Genomic DNA, 17,786 nt, shown 5'->3' on the forward strand with positions numbered 1-17,786 from the left:
CTGAAATTTGACACCGTGACTTATGTTAGGCTTTTCGACATCTGTGTAGCATATGGTTCAGATTGGTTTATTTTTAGTTATAACTTCTAAAAAGACCAATATTTTGTAATAAATAATTGAACAATGACTTGTACTTATTAGTATTACGTCCATATCGAAACATATTGCGATATAACTGCTATGGGACATATGGTATGCAATTTGCACCGGATTTTGATGAAAGGTGGTTTACATATATACCCGAGGTGGTGGGTATCCAAAGTTCGACCCGGCCGAACTTAACGCCTTTTTACTTGTTTTTTACTATTTTCGGTGCATAGAAATTTATTTTATTTCTAGGAAATTGTATTTGGACATAAAAATGCTTTTGTTGTATGTCTGTAAAGTTCCGAATTTATTTAGAAATTATTTTCATAGAAACTTCATCTTGTTCTTTTCTCTTCTGTATGGTAAGATACCTAATATCCCCTGTGTTATCTTCTGTTCTGTTTTATCTCATTCTACACTTTTAAACATAAAACCGTTATTTAAGAATTGTTGTTGTTGCAAATATTCAGTCCTATCCTTGCATTTGCATATTTTTTTTATCTGTATCACCTACACAAATTTCCCAATTTCCAATCTAAAAATGTTGAAAATAAAAATTTGTAATACCGCAAAACGTTTCCAAAACTGTTGTCGCTGTTGTTTAACTCATGAACGAACTCTGATCTCTGTCCATTGTGCTTCCTCTCACAATGATGACAAAACTTTAAGTGATTACTGGGATATGCTATTTGGACATCATGTCGATCATGCCACCAACATCGTCTTTCCCGCCTACATTTGCCTTCGCTGCAGCAAAGCCTTGGAGATAGCCTATCATTTCATGAATATGACCTTGGAGAGAAGAAAAGAACTGGAGGAGAGATTACAAACCTCTAGCGGGATAATTGAGGTTTTTGAAGAAGAAGAAGAAGATGATGAAGTGAGCTATACCGAAACTAAAATTGTAAGTAGAGTGGAGGTAAAAGAGCTTGGAAGTTTGGAGGAGATGGAGAATGGCCACGAAGAGGAATTTGCTTATGAACAAGACTTGGAGACGGTGTTGAATGACCCAGCAGATCTAGAGTATGATAACAAAAACGGTATTTCGATCTACTAAAAAGTGTTTATATTGTCTTACACTTTTCTGAACATGACATATTTTTTGTGCCTTACCCAGAGTCGGAACAACAAGAAGATATAACTGACCTGACTATACAAAAGGTAGCTGAGCCACAGGTTATAAGATCTTATAACTGCTGTTATTGCCTGGAAACTTTTGAATGTCATGAGTTTTTAATAGAACATACCCAAAGCATCCACAAAAGTATTAGGAATAGTCTATAAACCTCGCCTTCCGGCCTATATCAGTTATTTACCCATTTCAGAAATGATTCCCTTTAAGTGTCAGATGTGTAGGTACTATACCTGTTTCATGGAAAGCCTACGCAAACATTATAAAGCCTACCATAAATTGGATGATCTGGAAAATCGTTTGTATCAAACCAAAGAACGTAAGTAACACTAGGGCCACAAATAAAAAATCATATAGCTGACCAATTGTCTATTTCCAGTTCTGGCTATATCTGCTGAGTTAGAACCTCCACAAGGTAGGATTATTTTTATAACTGCTACCATAGGATGGGGTATACTAATCTAGTCAATCCGTTTGTAACACCTCGAAATATTGATCTGGGACCCCCTAAAGTAAATATATTCTTGATCGTCTCGCCATTCTGAGTCGAAATCGGTACATAACCTCATATAGCTGACATATAAACCGATCTGGGATCTTGACTTCTGAAATTTTGCACGTAGTGTTGTGGTATCACTTCCAACAACTGTGTTGAGTATGATTCAAATCGGTTTATAATCTGGTATAGCTGTCATATAAACCGATCTTGGATCTTGACTTCTTGAGCCAATAGAGCGCGCAATTCTAATCCGATTTGGCTGAAATTTTGAATGAGGTGTTTTATTATGACTTACTTTAACTAATGCGCAAATCGGTACATAACCTGATATAGCAGACATATAAACCGATCTGGGATCTTGACTTCTGGGTTTAGTTTCTTGAGTCCCTACAAGCCGCGATTGTTCTCCGTTTTGGCTAAAATTTTGCATATTGTGTTCTGTTTTGGCTCTCAACAACTGTGCCAAGTACGGTCCAATAACCAGATATAGCTCCCATGTGTTAGCAAAATCCATGGTGGTGGGTTCCCAAGATTCGGCCTGGCCGAACTAAGCACACTTTTACTAGTTTTAAGTTAAAATGTTAAATAATCTCCGCCATTGGATGAACTGGTACAACAATTTCCGATGTTACTCTTTGAAACATTGAGCTAGCACCCACCCTAGATAGTCTATATATTCCTCATCGCCATGACATTCCAAGGCGATAAAGGGATTTCCGTTCATCCGTCTGTATGTCCGCAAACTAACAATATAATGAGTAAGTTCTGTTTCCCTTAATGCCTTCTATGGATGTTGATTAGTTGGAATTGTAAATAGGCCATACGGGTCCATACTTTGATAAATTGACATAATACATACCTGACCGTCTTCAATTCTTCTTCTTTCCAATCCCGCTAAAGTTTGCTTTTCTAGAGTCCAGGTTAGCATCAGCTACCTGGCATTGATGTGGCCAGTGAAAACCTCTACCAGCAGCCTATGTGCCCCTGGACCAAGGGGCTTTTGCCACCCTACAACCACTAACCTCAACAATTATTCCGAAATACTCGCACAATAAAGACTCAATAAATCGGTAGGAGGAACCACGGCAATCAGTGACCCATTTCTGACTAACTTGTCGGCAACTCATTTCTGGCCATCCGCCGATAGCCCTGGATCCAGTACAGATCATCCTTGCATCCCTTCTGGAAATATTTCTAGCATCTTTCGATCTCAAACGGTCTAATGTCAGAGCCCTTAGCCCTAGTGACTGCCCACATAGTTCGTAACAGTCTACCGAGGCATTCGGTATAACCTTGAAATCTTATCCAGCGCATTCAAAATCGCGAAAACCTTCATCTGAAAATGTTTCGCCCAAATAAGGGTCCAAAAGAGCCCAAATAAGAGAAAGACCTCTAAACTGGCGCCCCCCTCCAGCCGAAATACTCGCACATGGTAGACTCTATAAATCGGTAGTAGGAGCCACGTCCATCAGTGACCCATTTCCGGTTAACTCGTCGGCAACTCATTTCTGGCCATCGACTGATAGCCCCAGATTCAGTACAGGGCATCCTTCCATCCCTTCTGGAAATATTTCTAGCAGCTTTCGATCTCAAACGGCCTAATATCCGAGCCTTTAGTCCCTAGTGACTGCCCATTCAAGATCGCGAAAACCTTCATCCGAAAACGTTTCGCCCAAATAATATTCTAAATGACACCCTAATTACTAAAAATTCAAGAAAGACCTCTAACCTCGGTAGAAGGAGCCACGCCCATCAGTGACCGATTTCTGGCTAACTCGTTGGCAACTCAATTTTGGCCATCCGCTGATAGCCCTGGATCCAGCACAGACTCTCCTTGCATCCCTTCTGGAAATATTTCCAGCATCTTTCGACTTTCGATCTCAAACGGGCTAATGTCAGAGTCTTTAGCCCCCGGTGACTGTCCACATAGTTCGTGACAGTCTGCCGAGGCATTTCCTCAACCCTTAAAATCGTATCCAGAGCAAGAGTCTATAATAAGAGTCTAAATAACTCCTTATTCCTAAAAATTCAAGAAAAACCTCTAACCTGGTGCCCCAGTCCAGCCTGGACCGTCTGTATGTATCAAGGAACCAGAGAAGCGCTGCCGAAATTGGATCCTCGGGAGCCCAGGGTCCTTTCCACCAAAAACGAATCTGATTCGTGTTCCTGGGATTAACCCACATCTACATACCAAATTTCAGCGAAATCAGAGGTGCCCAGTATAGTGCATTTTTCCCCAACTATTAGAGAGTGCTAAAATAGACCTATAGCGCAGTGCCTGTCTCCTGTTAAAGTACTCAGAGGTGCCGCCTCTTCCAGTTAATGCCAAAGAGTATATGCCATTCAACAGTTGTGCATCGTACTGACCTACTTGCCCATTTCATTTGGGGATTCCAAACATTTCATTGCTCCTTTCGACCCTGGAGCCTTCAGTGAAGATTGAGATCTTATTGCCCTCAAACACAGAATCTGTCGCCCAATCTTTCCTTATATGCATAATTAAGTTCTCGTCATAAATTTATAGCTAAAGACCCGGTTAAGACTTCTTTGAGCGTCTATCCTATCTAACATGAAAGCGTAACTTTGTCTTCACAGTTCTCTTTCTTCCAGTTCTTTCTTTCGAACTCTCGAAGATAAGTCTTTCATATCAACAATTTCGAGACGCATAGGTAAACATGTCCGCATAGGACGCTTAACGCCAGTGTTCGAATCCTGGTAGTTATCGATTCTGTGGTGGTTATCTCTCACTAATGCTGGCGACATTTGCTAGAACTTCAGCTATATAAAACATGTGCATGAAGAGATATCCACGCCGCTCTGTCTCAAAAATAAAAGGGAACCCTTTATCCATATGTGTCAGTATTGGTACATCCAGTAGATCATTCTTGGGCTAACCTTCCACTTTCTATTCAACATTCATGTTGGTGTTGTTGTAGACACACTCTCCGCAAGCATGTACATAGATTCATTCTAAGGCCATTCTGCCGCCTCCAGATCTAACTCCAGGAATCTGGCTGCTTCAATTGGAGTGGTCCATAGTGATTCTTAAGTTGGATTAGTAGGTTTTTCTGGACATGTAAATAGGTATTGGTGTCATTGGGTCCTGTGTTGCATGTAGGGCAGATATTGTGGATGGTATCGTCTAGCTTTAAGAGATATTAGTTCAGTTTGCTCACCACTCGGATCTTGATGTTGTTGTAGCAGTTTGTTGTGTTCATTCTTTGGTCTGAGTGATTCTGTTGAGTGTGAAGATCCAGGAACTCTGCGACTAAAATGGGGTGCGTCCAGAGGGATCTGCGTTTGAGTCGAGTGGGTCTGGCTGGGCAGTTAAACAGCTGATGTGTATCATGTGGACCCTGGTTACAATCGGGACATACATCTTGCACGTAGGCATCAAAACTTGCTCTGTAAGAGTTGAGGAGGTTGCATCTGCTGGAACGTAATTGAGCTAGAACTACTCTGGTTTGCCGGGAGGTCAATTTCTTTAGGTGCAATGGGAGGCGGTCGTTTTCCAAGAACTGCATTCACCCGGTAGCCATTTACCGCATCTGCTACCGTGTCTGCATGAATGTTGTCTGGACCCGTTTGATATACTGCTTGATCTAGAGGTACTCCCTTGTAGCGCTGAACCTCACGCTCAGATGGCCTGGGCTTATTGAAGCCACGGCAAATGTGTGCGGTGATGGCATGCAAAGCTGTTGTTGTGCTGTGCAGTCTGCGAAATCCATGTTGATGCTCGGCGAGTGGAAATTCTCCTAAGAGGCTTGGAAGGAGTAATGCCTCAAGCGTCTTTGCCACTGGTGAGAGAAGAGAGATCGGTCTGTACGACTCGCCCAAACTCCAGGTCCTTTCCAGGCTAAAGTAGCGGTATCACTCTGGCCATTTCCCGGACATCGGGAACTATAAGAGTGTTCAAAAACAGGTTGGGGACAGTAGTAAGGTACTCAACTCCAGGTAAATCCGGATTCTTGAACAACAATGTAAAAATTCCGTCGGGGCCCAACGCCTTGTATGATTTGGCGACTCTCCGGTTAATGCCGCTGATTGTACGCAACTGCCGTTGCAGCTACTCCGCATGGAGCATTCCACTATCCGCATCTGTGGACGCGCCCGGGGTAGCTCGCAGCTAAGCTTCTTGTAACAGCAAACAACACCACACGGATTGGACCTCAATGTTCCAGCCTGTGCGGTGCTCACAGGCATCCCGCGCCGGATTAGCGTTTTGAGTTCAGAATTAGTGCACAATTTGATAGCTAACTTATAAAACGATCGAGCTCAGATTAACCGTGTAAGTTAAGTGGGTTTTTTATACCCTCCACCATAGGCTGGAGTAATACTAATTTCGTCATTCTGTTTGTAACTCCTCGAAATATTCGTCTAGGACCCCATAATATATATATATATATATATATATATATATATATATATATATATATATATATATATATATATATATATATATATATATATATATATATATATATATATATATATATATATATATATATATATATATATATATATATATATATATATATATATATATATATATATATATATATATATATATATATATATATATATATATATATATATATATTCTTGATCGACATGACATTTTAAGTCGATCTAGCCATAACCGTCCGTCTGTCTGTGAAAAGCACGCTAACGAATGAGTAAAGCTAGCCGCTTGAAATTTTGCACAAATACTTATTAGTGTAGGTCGGTTGGGATTGTAAATGGACCATATCGGTCCATGTTTTGATATAGCTGCCATATAAACCGATCTTGGGTCTTGACTTCTTGAACCTCTAGAAGGCACAAATCTTATCCGATTGGAATGAAATTTTGCACGACGTATTTTGTTATCCCTATTTATGTTATCCCGTATTTTTGTTATATCCAACAATTGTGCCAAGTATAGTTCAAATCGGTTCATAATCTGGTATAGCTGTCATATAAACCGATCTGGGGTCTTGATTTCTTGAGCCTCTAGAGGGCGCAATTATCGTCCGATTTAACTAAAATTTTGCACGTAGTGTTTTGGTATTACTTTAAACAACTGTGCTAAGTATGATTCAAATCGGTTCATAACCTGGTATAGCTGTCATATAAACCGATCTTGGATCTTCACTTATTGAGCCAATTGAGGGCGCAATTCTCATCCGATTTGGCTGAAATTTTGCATGAGGTGTTTTGTTATGACTTCCAATAACTGTGCTAAGTATGGCGTAAATCGTAAATCTTGACTTCTTGAACCTCTAGAGGGCGCAATTCTCATCCGATTTGGCTGAAATTTTGTACAAGGGCTTCTCTCATGACCTTCAACATACGTGTCTGGTATGGTCTGAATCGATCAATAGCTTGATACAGCTCCCATATAAACCTATCTCCCGATTTTGCTTCTTGAGCCCCTGCAAGGTGCAATTCTTAGATTCGGCCCGGCCGAACTTAGCAAGCTCTTACTTGTTTTAATTTTTCTTGTTTTTTTTTTTAAGAAATGACTTTTAGGTGTGCAGAATGTGAATATCAGACCCATTCACCAACAGAAATTGATAATCATTTGGCTATGGAACACGATTTGTATGAAGACGCAAAAGGTTTAAACGATATATGTACAATGTTAAAGGCCTAAAGATAAACATTTTTTCTTGTGCTTTTTTCAGAAAAATATACTATTACCTATTATAATTGTCCTTTATGCTATCGCCACTTTTACGATAAGACTTCACTGAAGATTCACATTTCTACTACTCACAATTCCCAGCCAGTTCAAAACGTCATGGAACATAAATGTGACAAGTGTGGTAAGTATGGATAAAATTATGTTGAGTGAAGGAACCTATGAACATAAAATTTGCTTAGGATTTGATAGACAGGTTGCTGATAGTGGAATGCTCAAGACAAGCTTACTCGCCTATGGAGCTCGATAAAATTATGTTGGTGTTACAGCCACATTTATATGTGGAGGTGGCGATTCTGGTCAAGCTCCTATAGATAAGCAAATTCGTCCCGGTCTATAAGACGAACGCCGCGGAGACGTGATAGCCCTTGGTCGCCAATAACTCGCATTGTTATATCGAGTATCATAGGCACTCAGTATTTATGTAAGAGCCGGTGCCGCCCGGCCTCTCACTGAGTCTCTTCACTCGATACCGCTGATAGTAAGCAACTGCAATTACTGTTATTCTATATGGAGCTATCCACTATCCGCAACCCGTGGACGTGCCAGGTAGCTCCCAACTAAGCTTCTTGTGATAGCAATGAACACCACACAGATCGAAGCTCAAGGATTTAGTCCGTGTGGTAATCATGGTTATCCCGTGCAGACTAAAATGATAATAAATTGTGACCCTTCCAAAAATTGAGCGAAAATTAAGATTGTTGTTTCTTAAAAAAAACTCCTTTACTTTGATTGATTTAAGGTAAATGTTTTCTCCGCAAGTCTGGCCTGGTGCTCCATGAACGTTACTGCGATTTGGCTGAACCCTCCCAGTGCAACTTTTGCAGTTTAAAATTTTCTTCGGTCTTAAAATATGAGCAACACTTGAAGGCGGAACATGGCGTGGCTATTAAATATGAATGTGAAATATGTCACAAAACCTTTAAAACTGCTGCCTATTTATCGGTGCACAGAAGGAGACACAATGAGCGTTACTACCATTGCAATATGTGCCCAAATACCTATATAAACAATGCTGAGCTTAAAGTGCATTTGCAACGAAATCATGCCCCTAAAAATGCCAAAATTTGTTCTCTATGCAAGAAGAGTTTTGGACAAATCTTTCAGTTGAGAGAGCATATAAAAATGGAGCATAAAAGGCATCATGAATCCTACAAATGCAAGTTTTGTAACTATACATCCAATTCGAAATTTGCCTTAGAAGTGCATCAGTACCGCCACACGGGGAAGCCTTATAGATGTAAATTTTGTACTAAACAGTATGTGTTGAGGAAGGAGTAAGTTTAGTGTAACTTTTGTATGGCTGAATATGCAATTTTAACTTTTCTTCTTCTATAAACAGCCTTAAAATGCATTGCAGAAAAATCCATGATTATGAGCTCAAGGAGGAAGAGCTGGCCTCTATGTTTTTTGATAAACACGGCTATACAAGCCGTGTCGATGCTTTCTCGAAGCAAAATAATAATTTGGAAATTGATGTTATCAATGAAAAGGATTTGGCTATGGAGCTAAAGGAGTTTAATTTAACATTTGATGACATCATCGAAGATTTGTTCAACTGCAAATAATTTGAATTTAATTTTTTTTCTTCTTTTTTTCGTTTTTTATTTACTTCTTTATATCACTTAGAACATTTTGTAGTTTTTTGTTTTGAAATTAAACTATTTTATTGAATTGAAGTTTTAACATTTTAATTTACACCTTGAATGAATTTCGATAAGAAATCAGTGGGCTTGGGCTCCTGTGATTCCTTCCAGTAACGCATAATGTGTCCCTTTTGCTTCCAAATCTCGATGGATTCTTTTAGTTCCATTTGGCCCTGGAAAAGAGAACAAAATTAAAATAAGAGTTAGTTAAGTTCGAATGTTGGTATTGGAATAAAGTTTGGATTTTTTTTTTTTCAAACGGAAAAATGCGATTTCCAAGCGGACGCCTAAGAATTCAAAATTGAGGATCAGTAAAGCCCAATAAGAATTTTGCCTTCCTAGTGCTCGGAAATCTTACCGGAAAACCAGTTAATATGGAAGCTAAAACATGTAAATTTCCGATATGGACTAACTAAGCACGAATTTTGGAAGTAAAAATAGATCCTATGGCTTGACCACAACTGGGGAGAAGTCATACTGATTTTGTTGTTGTTGTAGCTACATTTTTTATGTGGAACTAGCGATCCTCCCCAAGCTTCCTAGGTGAGCAAGCTCGTTCCTGTCCATAGGACCGATTGCTGCGGAACGTTATGGTCATTGGTTATTTAAAGGCGATAACAACTCGCCTTGTTATATCGATTATCATGCCTCCAGGCATCTCAGTGTATCTCCACTTGATATTGCTGATTGTCGCCGCCTGCATTTTCAGCTATTGCGGAAAAAAGCATCGGCAACCTTTAGACGCGCCCGGTTGCTCCCTGGGAACCCTTAATTTCGTTGGGGCCAGATCATTTTCCCATAACTTTCTCCGTTGACCGATCTCTGATAATATCTGAATGTTGGACGCTTATCTATCACTATAAAGCCGACCCGGCACAGGATCGTTGTGAGTACCACACAGGCTGGAATATTGAGATCCGATCTGTGTGGTGTTCGTTGCTGTCACGAGAAGCTTAGCTATGAGCTACCGCGTCCCCAGGTTGCGGACAGTGGAATTCTCCATGCAGAGTAGCTTCAACGGTATTCGCGGGCAATCAGCAGTTTTGAGCGGAGAGACTCAGTGAGAGATGGGGTAGCTACAACAACAACAACTACAACTAGAAAGCCGAATGGAATCGCTTCAGAGAATACAACAATCACGCTTTCGGCAGCTCCTGCCTTGCTCGCTCTATACCAGATGGTCGAATACTCAGGGGAAGGCCTGATTTCTCTGCGCAGAAAGTGGGTTTACAAATTTGGGTGATGGTATTCGTCGTTTCAATCAAATCAGGAAACTAAATATAGAAATCAAAAAGGGTGGTGAAAAAATATAGGCGGAGTTAATGGGCAGAGAACTTGAAGCATTGCTCCTCAAGAGTCGGTATTGGTAAGCTTTGGTATGTTGCCAAGTCACTTTTAAACCTTTGATGATAGAATTCCAGTTGCTTTTGGCGATTTGGCAGTGATTGGTATCTGAAGAGATGCGCCAGGTTGTTCAACTGTCTATTTATTAAGCATATCGAGATTGATGAAGCAAGAAGAAGATACATTCGTCGCATAAGTGGTCTCCGAGCCGTTCTAGAAGCATCACTATTTCCCGAGGACGAAGTTATTAATTTCACCCGCGGCGCCAATTCGTCCAAGAAGTTGGCCCACGACGCAATATATACGCTGATGCTGAAGACATTGGTATGGAACGGAGTCAAATACTTAGCCAATGTCTGAGTTTGTCTATGTCTGAAAAATTTGCATTGTTTTCTTGCCAGTAGCTAAGGCGCTTGAGGCACTTCTCATCCCGAGCCTAGTTGACATCAGCATAGATTTCGTTGTTGTTGTAGCAGTGTTATACACTGAGGCGGCAGCCCTTGCCGATGAAGAACTCTATCGGGTCAATCCGATACGTACAACCGGCTGCCATGGTAGATTTCGTAATTGGTTGCTGCTGTTGTTATTGTAGCCACGTTGCATGTGGAGGTAGCAAACTTTGCCAAGCTCGTTCCGGTCTAAAGATTCGATCGCCGCGGGAACATGGTGGTCATTGGTTATTTAAAGGTGCCAATAACTCGTCTTGTCGTATCGAGCATCATAGGCACTCAGTATTTGTGCAAGAGCCGTTGCCGCCCGACACACAGATCGGACTTCAACGTTTCGACGTGCGTGGTGCTCACGGCTGTCCCTTGCCGGGTATAATTGGTATAGCATGACTACTGCTTTAAACGACATATCGGTCAGGCCATCTCATATACCGGTGCTAGTGGCTCTTGAATTATGAAACATCGTTGATACGGCCGATCCATGCCATGCTTTTTGAGACAATGCCAACATGCCCCTCCTGCAGGGCCTGAAAGTTTGGATCGCTATATGTGTGGTCATCACCCATGTGAAATTTAAGGATAAGAAATTGAAGCCCGCAGATTTAAACCAGAAGTTCGCCAATGTGGGGTGATATTTTATTTCCTTTATTTCGAACAGTATAAAAGTCAGAAACTAATATTTCCAGTACTGTTCGACCTCTACTTATAGTCAATCCCAACCCCTTAAGCCCCATCTGACATTTACACATAACAAGACAGCTTCCCGTATGAACCTCAACTACACAGAGACCAACATTAAATCAATAAGTTCCTGCACTTTGAAGTAGACTATCCAAGGAAAATACATTGTCTTACGTTAGTTAGAATCTCACTACTCACTTTAATGACCAACATATCGATGACCCGCACATCCGAGACATTACGGTGCTTTATGAACTCCTCACGCAATTTTTCACGGCATTGTTCCACAGACATGGGAATATCATAATCATTGACTGCAAATGAATGATAAACAAAAATTAATAAAGATTCCTTTCTTATAAAGCACTATGACATAACAGCCCCATATTTTCCGTCCACTTACCAATATAGGGAATCTGGCGATACCAAGCCTTGTATAAATTCAAGGCACGTTTACGAGCTTCCTCACGGTCAACTGAGAGAATGGGACGCACTTGCTGTACGGCTCTTTTAACAGCTTCACGACCAGCCATGATTTTTTTATGTCCTAAGTGTGTTTTAGTTCTCGTTTGGCTACACAAAAATAAGCCAAAATGTAGAAATGTCAAAAACTCTGACTTCGACAAAAACAGCTGATAGTGACGTTTCGTTAAACACACTAGAAAGGTTGGCAGCACTGCAGCCAAAGAAAGTGATTAACCCACCAAACAGAAGCATAAGGAAACAACGAGTAGTACAAAATATTGCAATTGATACGATATATTTGATGTGTTTTATTTTAGTCCTAATTTCGATGTTCTGGATAGTATTACTGGTAAGTTGTTAATATCATGCCATAACTGATGATAAGAAACGATTGATTGTGATTTGCTCTATATAGTACTAAAATATTGTTTTTGATGTTTATTGAAGTGTTTATGCATATGTATCAAAAAATATCAAATATATCAATAAGTACAAGTCATTGTTCAATTGTGTTAACAATATATTGATCTTTTTAGTAGCTATACCTAAACATAGACCGATCTGAACCATATACGACATGGATGTCGAAAAGCCTAACATATTTCAGTAAAATCGGACTATAATTGCGCCTTTTATGGGGCCAAGACTTTAAATCGAGATATCGATCTATATGGTAGTTATATCCAAATCTGGACCGATTTGGGCCAAGTTGCAGAAACATGTCAAAGAGCCTAACACAACTCACTGTCCCAAATTTCGGCAACATCGGACAATAAATGCGCCTTTTATGGCCTATATAGCTATATCCAAATCTGGACCGATCTGAGCCATATTGAAGAAGTTGTCGAAGAGACAAACGCAACTCACTGTCCCAAATTTCGGCGACATCGGACAATAAATGCGCCTTTTATGGGCCCAAAACCTTAAATTGAGAGATCGGTGTATATGGCAGCTATATCCAAATCTGGACCGATCTGTGCCATATTGCAGAAGTATGTCGAGGATCTTAACTTAACTCACTCTCCTAAATTTCGGACACATCGGACAATAAATGCGCCTTTTATGGGCCCAATGCCTTAAATCGGGAGATTTGTTTATATGGCAGCTATATGCAAATCTGGACCGATCTGGGCCAAATTGAAGAAGGACGTCGAAGATCCTTACACAACTCACTGTCCCTAACACAACTCACTGTCCCAAAATCTGTGCAAAGTTTCGGCTCAAAATCTCTATTTTTAAAGACTGTAGAGTGATTCAATGGAAAGACGGACGGACATGGCTGACATATTGTCTTAGATTTTCACAGGCAGATTTTCAGGCAGAAATCTGTGCCGTCAGGATAGCCACAAATGGGCAGTATGTTAGAAGCTTGTGTCGGAGTGTTTGGAATTCCTTAAGAAACTCCGGATTCACGAAATAGTGCTAACTTGGATTCACGAACACGATGGTGTTCAGGGAAACCGGGAGGGCGAACAAATATGACTGAGAGAGGTTTTCCCCTGAGGGCGAACCAGTCGCTGGTCTTATATTACTGCCACTTGCAATGAACATACTTAAGAGGGTGGCCAGTGCGGATGCCGTGGCGAGGTGGGAGAATGTTCATGGATGTCGAATTGCCAGGACTATCTGGCCTACCGTCGACTGTAAGAGGGCGAAGATCTTTCTTTAGAGCAGCGCTGCGAAGTCGAGCAATTTTGACTCGACTCCGACTCCGGGGTCGACTCCGGGCACTTAAAAATATATTTTATACCCAATTTTATAAAAATTGGACCCAAGGCAATATGGGTATCAAATGAAAGCTAAACATAAAACATTAGACTACGGCGCTTTTTTCAAATCTTCATTTTTATCCAAAATTTAAGATGAAGAGGAAGAGGAGGATGATGATGAGTATGAAGATATCGCATTGTGGGTGTAAGGAGCCCACATTAAATATACTCCTAAAAGGATAAAAATGTGATTGCCACATCCACGCGGCAATCCCTGGGTAGCGCCAACGACTATGCCCCTGAAGGACATCTTGGCCAACCTTTTCCTGAACTGAGCTTTCAAACTATTCGTAAACTGAGCTTATTCAAAAAATGTGTGGAAGGTTTTAATATTTGTAAATATCCATTGCAGGATACGCTGAATAAATATGGAAAAATTAAAAAGTGAAATTTTCACTAAAATATTAAAACAATTTTCTCTTTGATACAAAAATCAAAGAAATTTTTTCCAAACAACAATTTAATGGAATTGTTCCAATTTCAATGAAGTGTTTTCTTAAGATAAAATTTTAATGCAATTTTTATGTAGAATTTTTCCATCAAATTTCAAGGACATTTTTTAAAGAAATATTTCAAAGAAAGTCATTAAAGACAAAATTTTATTGATATTTTTCGAAAATTTTTCTAAAGGAAAACTTTCAATAATAATTCGACGAAATTTTCTCTAAAGGCAAAATTTTAATAAAAAGATTCTAAAGACAACATTTTAACTAAACTTTTTCTAAAGACAAAATTTAAATAAATCTTTTCTAAAGACTAAATTTTAATGAATTTCTTTTTTTATGCCCATTACCATGGGATGGGGGTATACTAATCTAGGCATTCCGTTTGTAACACCTCGAAATATTGATCTAGGACGTTTTTACCTGTTTTTTTGTCGAAACATATTTTTCTTTTTTGTGCGGGTTCGGAGTCGAGGTAATTTTTTTGACTCCGACTCCAGGGAAAATTGCAAGACTTTGACTACGCAGCTCTGGTTTAGAGTTCCCAGAAAATGATTACAGTTGTAATAACCTGGCACAGTCACCTCCCGAATTTCTGCTTGTATTTCTTCTTATGTTTCTTATATTTCACACTTTTTATACCCACCACCATAGATTGGGGTTATACTAATCTAGTCATTCCATTTGTAACACCTCGAAATATTGATCTAAGAACCCATAAATTATATATATTCTTGATCGTCTGGACTTTCTTAGACGATCTTGCGATGTCCGTCCTTCTGTCTGTCAAAATCACGATAGCGGTCGAACGCGTAAAGCTAGCCGTTTGAAATTTTGCACAGATTCTTACCATTGATGTAGGTCATTGGGGATTGGAAATGGGCTATATCAGCTCTGATAGCTTCATAGATAGCTCCCATATAAACTGTTGTAATCCGATTTGGCTAAAAATTTGCACATAGTGTTCCGTTATGACTTCCAACAACTGTGCGAAGTACGGTCTAAATCGGTCAATAACCTGATATAGCTCCCATATAAACCGATCTCCCGATTTGACTATTTGAGCCCCTGGAAGCCTCAATTTGCATCCGATTTAGATGAAATTGTGCACATTGTGTTCTGTTATAACTTCCAACCACTGCGTTAATTACGGTCTAAATCGGTCTATAACCTGATATAGTTCCCATATAAGCCGATCTCCCGATTTGACTTCTTGAGACCCTGGAACCCGCAATTTTTGTTCGTTTTGGCTAAAATTTTTATACCCACCACAGCAGGATGGGGGTATATTCATTTTGTCATTCCGTTGGCAGAACTTGGAAATATCCATTTCCGACCCTATAAAGTATATATATTCTTGATCAGCGTAAAAATCTAAAATCTGTTGACGCTACATTCTTTAATAATAGAGATATTGAGCTGAAATTTTGCACAGAATCTTTTTTTGTCCATAAGCAGGTTAAGTTGGGCTACATCGGACTACATCTTGATATAGCCCCCATATAGACCGATCCGCCGATTTAGGGTCTTAGGCCCATAAAAAACATATTTATTATCCGATTTTGTTGAAATTTGGGACAATGACTTGTGTTAGGCCCTTAGACATCCTTCTTAAATTTGGCCCAGATCGGTCAATATTTGGATATAGCTGCCATATAAACAAATCTCACGATTTAGGGTCTAAGGCCCATAAAAGCCACATTTATTATCCGATTTCGCTGAAATTTGGGAGAGTGAGTAGTTTTGGCCCTTCGACATCCTTCTTCTATTTGGCCTAGATCGGGCAAGATTTGGATATAGCTGCCATATAGACCGATCTCTCCATATAAAGTCTTGCGCCCATAATAGGTGCATTTATTGTCCGATTTTGCTTAAATTTGGGACAGTGAGTTTTGTTAGGCCCTTCGACATCCTTCTCTAATTTGGTCCAGATTTGGATATAGTTGTCATGTAGACGATCCGCCGATTTACGGGTTTCGGCCCATAAAATGCGCATTTATTGTCCGTTTTTCGCCGAAATTTGGGACATTGAGTTGTGTTAGGCTCTTCGACATATTTCCGCAATATGGCCCAGATCAGTTCGGATTTGGATATAGGTGCCATTGGTCTACAAAATTGAACAATGACTTGTACTTATTAGACGACACAATTTCCATGTCGAATTCGGTCCAAATCGAATATATTTCGATATAGTTGCTATGGGGGCATATATTATGCATTTTTCATCGAATTATGATAAAAGGTGGTTTACATATATACCCGAGGTGGTGGGTATCCAAAGTTCGGCCCGGCCGAACTTATTGCCTTTTTGCTTGTTTATACCCTACACCACCACTGTGGTACAGGGTATTATAGATTTGTGCATTTGTTTGCAACGCTAAGAAGGAGAAGAGCTAGACCCATTGAAAAGTACACCGATCGACTCAGAATCACTTTCTGATTCGATAAAGCCATGTCCGTCTGTACGTCTGTGAGTCCATGTATTCTTGTAATCAAAGTGCAGGTCGTATTTGCTGTCCAAAAATTTTGCACATATCACTTTTTTGGCCCAAGGACATGACATGGATTGTTTTGTTACTGATCTTAAAATATCTGCAAATTTTCATCAAAATCGGTTCAGATTTAGATATAGCTCCTATATATATGTATCGCCCGATTTGCACTTAAACGACCGCAGTAGCTACAAATTTCAACCGATATGCACAAAAGTTGGCACGGACTGTTTCGTTACTGATTTGAACATATTTGCAAAATTTCGTCAGAATCGGTTCAGATTAAGATATAGCTCCCATATATATGTATCGCCCGATTTGCACTTAAATGTCCCTAGTAGCTACAATTTTGAAGCGGTCTGCCCAAAATTTGGCACGGATTGTTTTGTTACTGACCTTAACATATGTGTGAGATTTCATCAAAATTTAAATAAAATTTATTTAAACAAATTTTGACAAAATTTCTGTTTCTTAGAAGAAAACAGATATAAAACTCATCTATTGTGCTTCAGAATAATTTGCGGTTTTTTGTTGCATGCCGGTGATTCTGAGTGACTCAGTCTACTTTTTTTATTGTTTTAAATCTTACAGACAGTAAAAATGGTCTTTTTTTGTTGTTGAGAAGGTGGATAATAAATAAATTAGAGAGGAAAACAATTGCAAAGCATATAAATCTCAGTATGTATGAAAAAAATTATGACAACAATTTTTAAATAATCAACAATGACGGGGATTGTCCGTTGAGTAAACACACACTGGCAAAATGCAATGCCAACCACCCAAAAAAACGAAATACAACGTGAAACGCTTGTAGAATTTCTTTAGAGGAGGGGATTTGGATGAAGTGTTTTGCAACTTATTAGCCATTCGAATGAATGAATGAAATGTGGTGATAATATCGCCGCCGTTTGGCTGGCGATATTGAAAACAAAAGCTCTGCTTGAGTTAGACATTGTGTGAAGCTTTACCTCTCCCCTTTACCTCATTCGAGGTAGAGCTTACACCAACCTCGGTCTCAGCTCTGCATGAAACCGTGCTTGCTTCTAACCTCTCCGATGTGTACATTTCAATATTTTCTGATTTGAGTTTGATTTGA

General features: G+C 39.7%; 2 protein-coding genes across 2 annotated transcripts; one reads left to right on the forward strand and one right to left on the reverse strand.

Annotated features, from left to right (window-relative positions):
- The first annotated feature begins 628 nt into the window (after positions 1–628).
- LOC106092301 (zinc finger protein 845) lies at positions 629–9,022 on the forward strand. The gene is made up of 8 exons (XM_013259128.2): positions 629–1,127; positions 1,205–1,351; positions 1,413–1,538; positions 1,599–1,634; positions 7,217–7,318; positions 7,385–7,525; positions 8,144–8,678; positions 8,744–9,022. Exons 1-8 carry the CDS (start codon positions 629–631, stop codon positions 8,967–8,969), a joined length of 1,812 nt encoding a protein of 603 aa, XP_013114582.2. The 3' UTR covers positions 8,970–9,022.
- Positions 9,023–9,042: 20 nt separating this feature from the next.
- LOC106092302 (NADH dehydrogenase [ubiquinone] 1 alpha subcomplex subunit 6) lies at positions 9,043–12,158 on the reverse strand. Its single transcript, XM_013259129.2, has 3 exons — positions 11,925–12,158; positions 11,720–11,835; positions 9,043–9,220 (listed from the first exon to the last, which is right to left on the reverse strand). The coding sequence occupies exons 1-3, from the start codon at positions 12,052–12,054 to the stop codon at positions 9,092–9,094; spliced, it is 375 nt and encodes a 124-aa protein (XP_013114583.2). The 5' UTR covers positions 12,055–12,158; the 3' UTR covers positions 9,043–9,091.
- Between the last annotated feature and the right edge of the window lie 5,628 nt (positions 12,159–17,786).

Source organism: Stomoxys calcitrans, chromosome 5 (genome assembly GCF_963082655.1).
Source record: "Stomoxys calcitrans chromosome 5, idStoCalc2.1, whole genome shotgun sequence".
Taxonomy (NCBI): Eukaryota; Metazoa; Arthropoda; class Insecta; order Diptera; family Muscidae; genus Stomoxys; species Stomoxys calcitrans.

Excerpts from the sequence above, each read along its gene's own strand:
- LOC106092301 (XM_013259128.2), top strand. The coding sequence starts at position 629 with ATGTTGAAAATAAAAATTTGTAATACCGCAAAACGTTTCCAAAACTGT. Across the intron at positions 1,128-1,204 it reads AGAGTATGATAACAAAAACG|AGTCGGAACAACAAGAAGAT; the intron begins GTATTTCGATCT and ends TGCCTTACCCAG. Across the intron at positions 1,635-7,216 it reads TGAGTTAGAACCTCCACAAG|AAATGACTTTTAGGTGTGCA; the intron begins GTAGGATTATTT and ends TTTTTTTTTAAG.
- LOC106092302 (XM_013259129.2), bottom strand. The coding sequence starts at position 12,054 with ATGGCTGGTCGTGAAGCTGTTAAAAGAGCCGTACAGCAAGTGCGTCCC. Across the intron at positions 11,836-11,924 it reads TCGCCAGATTCCCTATATTG|TCAATGATTATGATATTCCC; the intron begins GTAAGTGGACGG and ends ATTCATTTGCAG. Across the intron at positions 9,221-11,719 it reads TCGATATGTTGGTCATTAAA|GGCCAAATGGAACTAAAAGA; the intron begins GTGAGTAGTGAG and ends TCTCTTTTCCAG.